This window comes from Coffea arabica, chromosome 4e (assembly GCF_036785885.1).
Source record: "Coffea arabica cultivar ET-39 chromosome 4e, Coffea Arabica ET-39 HiFi, whole genome shotgun sequence".
Lineage (NCBI taxonomy): Eukaryota > Viridiplantae > Streptophyta > Magnoliopsida > Gentianales > Rubiaceae > Coffea > Coffea arabica.
The window spans coordinates 8,592,095-8,603,603 of record NC_092317.1 but is presented as its reverse complement, the minus strand read 5'-3'; the positions used below and the strand labels follow the sequence as shown (position 1 = coordinate 8,603,603).

At 38.9% G+C, this 11,509-nt stretch overlaps 1 protein-coding gene across 1 annotated transcript; it reads left to right on the top strand.

Annotated features, from left to right (window-relative positions):
• Positions 1–8,161: 8,161 nt before the first annotated feature.
• LOC140005703 (lysine histidine transporter 2-like) lies at positions 8,162–11,298 on the top strand. The gene is made up of 7 exons (XM_072046730.1): positions 8,162–8,433; positions 8,881–9,264; positions 9,649–10,042; positions 10,134–10,239; positions 10,352–10,443; positions 10,799–10,867; positions 10,980–11,298. The coding sequence occupies exons 1-7, from the start codon at positions 8,255–8,257 to the stop codon at positions 11,076–11,078; spliced, it is 1,323 nt and encodes a 440-aa protein (XP_071902831.1). The 5' UTR covers positions 8,162–8,254; the 3' UTR covers positions 11,079–11,298.
• Positions 11,299–11,509: the final 211 nt, after the last annotated feature.

Below are 11,509 nucleotides of genomic sequence, written 5' to 3'. Positions count from 1 at the left end.
AATTTTTACTCGCTACTTTTAAGACCAACAGTTGAATTTCTTACCTTATGATTATCTTAAAATTTAAAAGTGTCAACCACTTATTTCATTTTGTCATACCTTTCCTTTGTTTATTTTTTCTGTCCAAATTTAATTCGATATAAATGCTTGATGATGTTTAGAATTAAATATCTTCTTTGTTTTTAATTTTCGAGTAAAAGGAATGAACATGAGTAAAAAACTAACAATTTTTTTAAACCCCTGTATATATCTATTTTAATTTCACTTGAACAGTATGTTCAGGTGAAATCAAATAGAGATATATTACATGCTATTCATATTGTTCAGATGAAATCAAATAGATATATATTAATTTTAAAAAAAAGTTATTCGTACACATGATCAATGAAGGATGAAAAAATTTATTTTGTAAAATATGAGGAATGAAAAAAATTTATTTTGTGAAATGTGAGGGACTATGGATCCGATTATGTAATCTTTGATTTGACAATTTTGCCTTTCAAAAATGATTACAAGCAAGGCACATGGTAGATTCCGATCAAAAACTAGTCGGAAACCTAGATAAGGACCAAATTTAACTAATGTGAATTAGTAAGAGACGGATCCTCTCTCTAGTAGAGGCTATTTCTCTCTCTAAAACAGAGAGCTCTTTCTTCCCGGTGTGGGAGCCTCAGAAAATTCCAAAAGTTGCCTTTTCTTAGTGATTTCTTCAACCACATCTGTTAAATGCTGTACTTTGGAGCTTTATTTCCAAGACCACTTTATCTTTATGTGTAGAATTTACTTCCCCCGCAATAAGTAAAAAAGGGAAGTTGTTGGAGGTGGGCCTTGTTTGCGGTGAAGGTTTTAACTCTGTCTGAAATCAGGAAGCACCTCTCTTAGTGGAAGTGCAACCGACAGAAAGGGAAGTTTAATGATTTCTGCTTGTTTCTCTCATATTTAAGGTTTTCTCTGGCAGTAACTTTTGGTTTTTCAAAACCCTTAAAAAACAAAAAAGAGTCTCTTTTACAACCCTTGTTGTCGTTGTCAGGGGCGAACCTCTGTTTTCATAGTCTTTGCCTGTTTTTGCCTTGTTTTTGAAGCTACATTGTGTAGGTGCTGAAGATAAGGTGGTCAGCATACCTTGTCTCCGCAGTTTAAAATCTGAACTTTGCATTCAGCCATAGTGACTGTACAAGGACCTTTGCAGTGCAACTTATGGTGGACTCACTGTACAGAGCTTTCCAAAAATTTGATTTGGGGGAAAAGGAAGTAGAGGCAGTAGATCTAAGCTGGGATGATGTTGAGGTAGGGACGGAGGAGTGTAAACTCAGTTTGGTGGGGAGAATTATAGGTGAAAAAATTGCAAATTTCACTGGAGTAAAGAACTTTACCAACCACGTATGGGGATATCCTAGGAACATGCGGGTGACGGAGCTGGGTCCAAATGTGTTCCAGTTCAGCTTTGAAGCGGAAAAAGATAAGGAGAAAGCGATGAACGGTAGACCCTGGGTTTTGGACAACCAGCTTCTAGTAATAAAGCCATGGAGTGAGGGAATTGAAAAGGACCCAGACAGTTTTAATACCTCACAAATGTGGGTACAGGTGTGGCACCTTCCAATTCATTGGTTATGCAGAGCAGCAGGTTTTAAAATTGGGGAAGTTTTCCAAGCAGTGAAGGAGGTGCTTATCCCTTCAGGGGGTGGAAAAGAAGGAAAACATATGAAAATTTTGGCAGAGGTAGACATATCTCAACCCCTGTTAAGAGGCCTACCGGTCAAGCACAATGGGGTGGAGGTATGGGCAGAATTTAAGTACGAGAGATGTCCGGATTTTTGCTACAGATGTGGGGTGATTGGACATAGTGATAAATCATGTTCGTTTGAAGAGAAGAATGGAGTCACAATGAGAGATGGGCAATATGGCGCGTGGCTGAAAGCAGGAAATATAATGACGTCTCCCATGCGCATGTCAGGGGGAGAAAGGGTGCCAGATAGGGAAGGACAAAAAGAAGCTCCAACTCGAGGTTTGGTGTTAGTGAATGCGGGATCAGATAAGAGGAGGGCTGGTTCGGAAAGGGAAGAGCGAGGGAAAACTCAAAGCAAAAGTGTTAGGAAGCAAGAGCATGATGAAATAGCAGAGGGAGGAAAAAAGGAGGGGAAGTGGGAGCAACAGAGGGATAGTGTACAAGTAGAAAGTTTAGAGGGGAAGGGGCATGGGTTGGAGGAAGGAATAGGAAAGGAAAAGCAGTTGAATACCCCCTTGAACACGTCTCTTGTAGAGAATGTAGGAGAAACAGAAGCTGCAAACATACAGGAAATGTGGATTGATGTAAGTGAAAGTGAGGAAAGGGAAGGGGTAAAGAACTGCCCGAGAGCTGAGGTTTGTGAGGAGAGTAGTATAGGTGAAAGGAAACAAGAAGCAGAACAGGAGAGGGAGCAACAGGAAAAAGTTAAAACTGGGCGACGGCTTAGACACCCTAGAGGGGAAGTAAGAGGGAAGAGAGTACCTGTAACAGAGTTATCAATGAAAGGTGAGCAGCCGAGGTTGAGACAAAAAGGAAAATTACACTAACTGATGAACCTGATGACATGCTGGTTGACTCAGGATCAGTGGAGCAAGGAAGGACAAAGCTGTTAAAGAAAGAGATGCAGCTCGAAACACTACTGTGGGTGACGGAGGCAATCCCTGAAGGGCCTCCAAGGTGTCAATGAAGGTAGGGGTGTGGAACTGTCGAGGTGCAGGGAGTTCCTTGACAGTTCCCCAACTTAAGGAGGTAATACACCTTCACTCTCCAGGAGTTTTATTTTTGAGTGAAACAAAAAACCAAAAAAAGTTTATGAAAAATGTAAAAAAGAGGTTGAATTTTGACGACAGTGCTGTTGTAGATTCGGTAGGGAAGGCTGGAGGTCTGGCTTTATTTTGGAAACACTGGATTAAAATGATAGAAGTGGAGGTCTCTAGTTTTTACATCACTGCTCGCATGATGGATATGGAGGCAAGATGTGAATGGGCCTTTATTGGAGTATATGCTAGTACGGATGATAGACAGAGACGAAGCCAATGGAGGGAGTTAGAAGGAAAAATGAATCAGTGGGGGGAGAGGTGGATCATGGCGGGAGATTTTAATGATATCTTGACAAATAGGGAGAAATGGGGGGGAAGACAAAGACCAGAGTGGAGCTTCACTGATTTTAGGGGGTTAGTGAATCGAAACGATTTAGTGGATATAGGTTATGAAGGAAAGCCTTGGACATGGGTCTCTCATTGGGAGGGAAAGGAGATAAGAGAACGGCTAGATCGTGCATTAGCAAATTAGAACTGGGCTATGCATTTTGAATCAGCAAAGTGTGTTCATATTCAAAATGAGGCCTCTGACCACAGTTTGCTTATGATTGACACTATACCAAAAAAAAGCCAACAAGGGAGAAGGTTCTATTTCGATAAACGCTGGGCTCAAAATCACCAAATCTAGGGAGAAATTGATAGAGCATGGGAAGAACCACAACAAGGCTCCAAGATGTTTAGTCTGACCAGGAAGATAAAGAACTGCAAAAGAAGTCTAGTACAATGGGATAAGAAAAATAAGACAAATTTTGGAAAAAAGATAAAGGAGTTGAAGAAAATGATCCTGGAAGCAAAGGCAGGAGATTATGAGGAGAAGAAGGGGCAGATTGCTGAGTTGAAATTGCAGCTGAGTCAGGCGTACAAACAAGAGGAGACATACTGGGCACAAAAGGCAAGGTGCAGGTGGCTGAGAGAGGGGGATAAAAATACAGCTTTTTTCCATGCACGGGTAAAAACTAAGAGGCAAAGGAATAGACTTTCATGTCTGCAAAAGGAAGATGGGAAATGGTGTGAGACGGAACAGGAGATAGAGGAGGAAATATGTAATTTTTATAAGGCAGTTTACACATCCTCTCAACCGCATGCCTTTGAAGCAGTCACTGAAGGTGTCCCTTGTACAGTCACATTGGAGATGAATGCAAAACTGATTAAACCAGTGGATGAAAAGGAAGTGAAGGCTGCTTTATTTTCTATGCACCCGGATAAAGCCCCAGGTCCGGATGGTATGTCCCCTTTGTTCTTTCAAAGATACTGGAATACTTGTAAAAATGATATTGTGATGGCTATTCAAAGTTTTCTTGCTAGGGGACATCTTTTAAAAGCTTTGAATGAAACAATAGTGACCTTGATTCCAAAGGTAGAAGCTCCCATTAACCTGTCCCAGTATAGACCTATATCTTTGTGTAATGTTGTCTATAGAGTTATTGCAAAGGTGTTGGCAAACAGGCTAAAAAGAGTCATTCCAAACTGCATTAGTCCTGCCCAATCTGCTTTTGTCCCGGGTAGGCACATCCTTGATAATGTCATCCTTGCACATGAACTGATGCATTTTTTGAAAAATAAGAGAACAGGCAGAAATGGTTTCATGACCCTTAAACTTGATCTATCAAAGGCCTATGATAGAATAGAGTGGCAGTTTCTTGGGAGAATGATGATGAAGATGGGTTTTTGTCCCACTTGGGTAAGATGGATCCTTAACTGTGTCACCACTGCAGTCTATTCTTTTAATGTAAATGGCAAAAAAGTTGGATATGTGAAACCTTCCAGGGGAATTAGGCAAGGAGATCCCCTCTCCCCGTATTTGTTTCTTATTTGTGCTGAGGGGTTATCAAACTTGATGAATCAGAGACTCAACAATGCAGTCGTAACAGGGGTCAAGGTGGGAAAGGACTGCCCAAAATTGTCTCATCTTTTGTTTGCTGATGACTCTCTTTTTTGTTGTAAAGCTAACGTACAGGAAGCAAAACAAATGAAAGAGATGTTTGCAGTCTATGAACAAGCTTCAGGACAGGCCATTAACTATGAAAAGTCAGCAGTTTTCTTTAGTGCCAACACAAAACATGAGCTAAGGAAGGAAATCTGTGCGGAACTTGGAAATATGAAGGAGGCGGCCAATGGAAGATATCTAGGACTACCTATGCTAGTAGGGAGATCAAAGCAACAAGTGTTCAGCTATATTAGGCACAAGGTGAAAGATAAGCTACAAGGATGGAAGAGGAATTTGCTTAGCCATGCAGGCAAGGAGATTTTGATTAAGTCTGTGGCAATGGCACTGCCCACGTACACCATGTCATGTTTCAAACTCCCAAAAGTGCTATGTAAGGATATCAATAAGATGATAGCAAATTTCTGGTGGGGAGGTGGAGAAAATGAGAGGAAAATACATTGGACTAGTTGGGAAAAAATGTCGCAGGTGAAGGGAAAGGGGGGGCTGGGTTTTAGGGACTTGGAAAAGTTCAATGAAGCACTCTTAGCAAAGCAACTGTGGAGAATACTGTCCTGTCCAGATTTGCTTGTAAGCAAGATTATGAGGGCAAAGTACCTAGCACAACCACAGAACTGGGAGAAAGACATTCCTGGAGCAGCTTCGTGGACATGGAAAAGTATTTTTGGAACAAGACAGCTGCTGACAAAAGGACTAGGAAAGATAATAGGTGATGGGAGAACTGTTGATATTTGGCAGGATAACTGGTTGCAAGGGAGTGAGGAGGGGAGGATTAGGACTAGAAGGGAACCACAGTGCACACTAAGAAAAGTGGATGAGCTGATAGTGGATGGAGCTTGGGACCAGCAAACACTGAACCGGTGGTTCATAGCAGAGGATATCCAAAAGATCAAAGCTATTCCACTCAGTTTCACAGGCTGCCAGGATCGTTTGTATTGGAGATACACCAAATCAGGTACGTTCACGGTAAAATCTGCATATGATGTATCAATGGAAATAAGGAAGCACAAACAAAAGGAAAGAAGGCAAGGAGATAGAGGAAGTACAAGTTATGCTCAACAGAACTCCAAAGTTTGGAAGAATGTATGGGCATTACAACTGAAACACAAATTGAAGCACTTCATATGGAGGTGCCTACATCATAGCCTGCCAGTGAATGAGCAAATACATAAGCGAACAGGCAAAGGCAGTCCAATATGTAGTAGCTGTGGGGAAGAGGTGGAAACGTTAGAACACATGTTGTTCTTTTGTAACATGGCTGAAACGACCTGGAAACTTGCACCCATACAATGGGATGGGTTGAGGGATATGAGAGGAAATTTTGTAAGATGGTGGGAAGGGATATTAGGAGCAAAAACTAGGGAGCAAGGACACGACCACATAGCGCTGACTGTGAATATCTTTTGGCAAATATGGAAGGCAAGGAACAGGACAGCTTTTGATGTTTATGAGACAGACCCAAGGGAAACAATGCAGAAAGCTGTGGGTGAATGGCATGAGTATATAGAAGCCCAACAAGATATAACAGGAGAGTTCATTCAACAAACAACAATCTCAAGCAGAATTAAGACATGGAGGCCACCATCACGGGGTACGATAAAACTAAATACTGATGCTGCATTTTCACAAAATTTAGAGAGAACAGGTATAGGTGTTGTGGCTAGAAATGCTGAAGGGGAGCTGATGAAAGTCTGGGCAAGAGCTGAAGTAAAAAGTAGTGAGCCACGGGTGGAGGAAGCAGCAGCAATTAGGATGGGAATGCAAATGGCCTGGAAAGCAAACTGGAGGGCAGTTGAGCTTCAATCAGACTGCAAAGACGTGGTGGATATGCTAAACAAGAAACAAAAGCAGCAAAACAGCATCGGGGTCATCCTTGAGGATATAGCAAATATGAGAGGTTTGTTTGAACAATGTACTTTCTCTTTTGTGCATAGAGATGGGAATAGATGTGCACATAATGTAGCAAAATTTGCTGTCAAGCTAACAACAAATGTTGAATGGGATGTATGTTTTCCCATGTGGCTCCAAGAGGAAGCCCAAAGTGACCTCAGAGGAAGCGAATCTGCTGTATCTAAGTCTTGTAATATCAAGTTTACAAAATGAAATGAAGTTATGATGTATTCGACAAAAAAAAAAAAAAAGAATTAGTAAGAGATGTAAAAGTACACTTTTAAAAGTAAGGGACGCAAAAAGTTATTTTGTAAAATGTGAGAGATGTTTTGAACGATTTTCCCATAAAAAAAATAAGTTAGTAAATAAAATTTTACTCGAATAAAAAAAATATAAAATATTACATAGACGAATCCAAAATGGTAATCATAGTGAGTTTTAGATTTTTTTTAAAATCTACCAAGAATCTAGAAATAATTTTGGTATTAATGCAAGCAATCAATTAACAATAAAAAAGTTTATTAAACTTTCATGAAGGGGATGGAGGAAGTAGGATAAAATTTAAAAAGAAACAAACGAATGAAAATTAAAGAAGAGGAAAAGAATGATAAATATGTTTTTGCAAAAAGTAGAATATAATTATCAGATTGGTATTATTTAAATTTACCCACTAATGATTGAGTCTGAATCTACTTCTAATTTAATTAGGTTTTGAATAAGTGATCTAAATCTACCATTTATTACCTACCAATTCACGAATTTAATTGGGTCACTCATTTAAACTTGATTAAATTATCGTATCCAAATCCATATTTGTTAATGGGCAAGTCAAAATAAATAGGCTACCATTTACAATTAAAAATAGGTAAAAAGTACAGTAAAATTGGAGGTAAATGGACTGTAAAATTAGGTCAAAAATAGGACAAATGAGATAAGATCAGGGTAGGACGATGAGAATGTAAAGTTTGGGATGGGGAGACGTAAAAAGGTTGAACTAAAGAGATAAAGAAAATGGTACCGATAATATACTTTAAAGATTTTATCTAAGATACAAAATTACAATATAAATTAGATACTAAAATAGTAATCGTTTTACTTTTTAAACCTTTTCATATAACTATTACAAATAATTCATTAATTTTTATTATTATCTTAAATGTACGAGTTTTTATTTACTTGCAAGGTATAATCAATGGGCTTGTTTGTGGTAAGCATGAAACTAAATCTGAAATCTTAAGGAAAGTTAAGAAAGTAATAAGCGTGTGCATGCGTTTAAAAAGTAGATAGATTAGATGTCAATTAAGTAAAGAAATCTGTTCTTTAAAATTTAAATCATGAAACCTATAAGATTGTAGGATCTTAAGAGAGGCATATCCATAAATCTCTCGTATCAGTTTTAGATCCCCTTATCCATATGATGACAACTGTATATACATAGTATCCTACCAAAATATGAGTTATAATAGTAAGCAAACTCTTTGAGAAAGTCTGGACAACGCAAGATTCTCTCCACAGTCCATGCCGTTTAAGTTTCTTCTGTAACAATATTCATCCCCTCCCTGTGTTAGCCACCATTATCCAGCACAAGGAAACATGGAAAGAAACCCATCATCAGAGCAGAAACGAAGAGCTGCTGATGACGATATCAATGCTTGGCTTCCTGTAACCTCCTCAAGAGATGCAAAATGGTATTATTCTGCTTTCCACAACGTTACTGCTATGGTTGGTGCTGGTGTCCTCGGCCTCCCCTATGCCATGTCTGAATTGGGATGGTATGTCAAAATACTATGATTTGGATTTTTTTTTTCTAAAAATTTGTACTAGTTTATTTTGGACGTTTCTTTATGCGATATAGTGTTGCGGAGGTTTGGCTTTTATGTTTGCTGGCACTAGGGTTTATGTAATAAAGATTCTGTATGCTTGTGACTTGTCATGGAAGGGTGCGAAGGGTGTAAACAAAAGACAAAAATAAAGAAGGACAAAGGGTGTTCTACAATCTTATATCTTCTCCTAGATGCGACACTAGTAAACTGTTTCCTTTTTCAAGAGGTCGACTCTTAACTTATGGTAACATATATGAGGAAACTCCCTTGATAGGAATTTCAGTCCTAGGATGATTTTCAAATGAATAGTTTGTGGACAGAGGGCTCACGGTTTTGAGAGGCTTCCTTGGCCTTTGATGAGTATTGGATCTAATTTACAGTTGTTGTGCTTTTCAGGGGTCCTGGAATTGCCATAATGATTCTATCATGGGTCATTACCCTATATACCCTATGGCAGATGGTGGAAATGCACGAACCTGAGCCTGGCAGGAGACTTGATAGGTACCATGAGTTGGGTCAGGAGGCTTTTGGTGAGAAACTAGGGCTATGGGTTGTTGTACCCCAACAGCTGATGGTGGAAATAGGAGTCAACATTGTATACATGGTTACTGGAGGAAAATCCCTACAGAAATTCCATGACCTTGTCTGCCCCAACTGTAGCCACATCAGGACCACCTATTTTATCGCCATATTCGGTTCAGTTCACTTGGTTCTCTCCCATCTTCCCAATTTTAATTCCATTGCAGGTGTCTCTCTTGCTGCTGCAGTCATGTCCTTCAGGTGATTCCCTCCCCAAGTTCATTTCTTTAAATACTTGTGGTAAGAGAAGTAGTTCAAGATCTCCACTCTCTACATTTCCTTGTCATGTCTTAACTTGTCACATGGAATTAATATTCAAACTAGCGTTGCACGTGAAATTACTTGTGACTGAAAAAAAAAGAGGGTAAGATAAATTTTAGCACAATTTGACACAAGAAGTGTGATAGAGGACATGAAAAATCAAGGCTGCAACCTTAATCATAGTGGAAAGACTATTTCCTTTCTTTCACTTTAATGTTCTTTCGCCTGTTGGATTACATGAACTGTTCACTACTTAAACTTGCATGTCGATAGCTGCATTTTAATCTCATATTTTTGCTCTAATATTCGCGAATTGTCAAACAGTTATTCCTTTATAGCTTGGGTGGCATCTGTTAAGAAGGGGGTTCAACCAGATGTGAAGTACACTCCAAGGGCATCAACCGATGCAGGGAAAGTCTTCCAATTCCTGAGTGCATTGGGTGATGTAGCTTTTGCTTTTGCTGGTCATAATGTGGTGTTGGAGATTCAGGCAACAATGCCTTCTTCACCTGAGAAACCTTCCAAGAAACCCATGTGGAAAGGTGTCGTAGTTGCCTACATTGTTGTGGCCTTGTGTTACTTCCCAGTTGCATTTGTTGGATACTGGGCATTCGGAAACAGTGTTGAGGACAACATCCTAATTTCATTGAACAAACCAGTTTGGCTTGTTGCAGCTGCTAACTTGTTTGTTGTCATTCATGTGATTGGAAGTTATCAGGTCAATCTTGTTCACTTGATTTACCCCAAAATAATTTATTTTCCTTTCATAACTTGATTCTAATGAGGCTTTTCATTTGTGTATTAATTAGGTATTTGCCATGCCAGTTTTTGACATGATGGAATCTTTTCTGGTGAAAGTGTTGAGCATCAAACCAAGTCTACTGCTTCGTATTTGCACTCGAACTACATATGTTGGTAAGTCACTCAAGTAATTAAATTCTGCCTCTTGCTAATCTCAGATACCATAATTCTTGAGCAGTAGAAGTGGGGATTACTTGAATAAACTGCTTGTTTTAAATGGATGCAGCCACTACAATGGTACTAGCGATGGCATTTCCTTTCTTTGGTGCCCTTCTCGGCTTCTTTGGAGGGTTTGCTTTTGCACCAACAACTTACTATGTAAGCTATACTATTCATCTCTTTTTTTCTTGTATGAATTCTGAATTTTTTCAAGAATTTCTGAATGCACTTGTTTCATTACTACTACATTTTTACACAAGCTATTCAGATTTTCACCAGATAATCAAACCACTAAGATTCTCCATAAGTTTTATTCTCCACATGACATAGACTTTTAGGAAGAACTGTTCAGATTTTCACCAGATAATCAACTACTAAGGTTTTGTACAAGTATTATTATTCAGCATGTGACAAACCTCTAATCTTGCCGTATATATACGAGGAGTTTTTACAGAGACTCTTTAGTTTGTCTTCATTGGTAATAATTGCTCTAATTTCATCAATTCTCTTGCAGCTTCCGTGCATTATATGGCTCGTCATAAGAAAACCAAGAAAATATAGCTTGACTTGGTTCATAAATTGGGTCAGTATCATCATATTCCTTGTTTGTTGGCCTTCTTTCTCTCTCTTGGTAGTGAGTTTTCTGTTCTTTCTCCGGATTTTGCAATCTTCTAACCTTGCTTTCGTTGTTTCAGATATGCATAATTCTTGGTTTTCTGCTGATGGTTTTAGCCCCCATTGGAGCATTGAGAGAGATAGTGTTGTCAGCCAAAAACTACAAGTTGTTTTCTTGATTATCTTGCAAGAAGTAGGATCCACATCCCTGTTGTTTTTTCTGAGGGTTATATTGTTTCCTATTCATGAGCTTGGAGAGATTCCGTGTTTATCACGAGGGTTATAATACTTTCTTTTGTTTTGCATTATCAAACTTTTAGGAGTGTGATTATTTATGGAAAACAACCAGATTTGTATGCGAATTTGGTTATGCAATTGAGGTTTGATTTTGGGATTCTCCTGTCAAACTTTGAGTATTAGTATTGGGGTAAAATACCAAAAATCCCCCGTGATTTACCAAATGTACACTTTACCTCCATATGGTTTGGAAACCTACAATTTAACTCCATGTTATTTCAACTAGAGTGAAAGTCTGACGGAAAACATCTAAACTAACGTCTGAACGAAAAATGTCAAAATTGCCCCTCTATAAGTCATACCCTTGGAAGAA

Bases quoted from the DNA above. Each gene is read 5' to 3' on its own strand.
- LOC140005703 (XM_072046730.1), top strand. From the start codon at position 8,255: ATGGAAAGAAACCCATCATCAGAGCAGAAACGAAGAGCTGCTGATGAC. The intron at 8,434-8,880 runs GTATGTCAAAAT...TGTGCTTTTCAG, and splicing joins GCCATGTCTGAATTGGGATG to GGGTCCTGGAATTGCCATAA. The intron at 10,043-10,133 runs GTCAATCTTGTT...TGTATTAATTAG, and splicing joins ATGTGATTGGAAGTTATCAG to GTATTTGCCATGCCAGTTTT.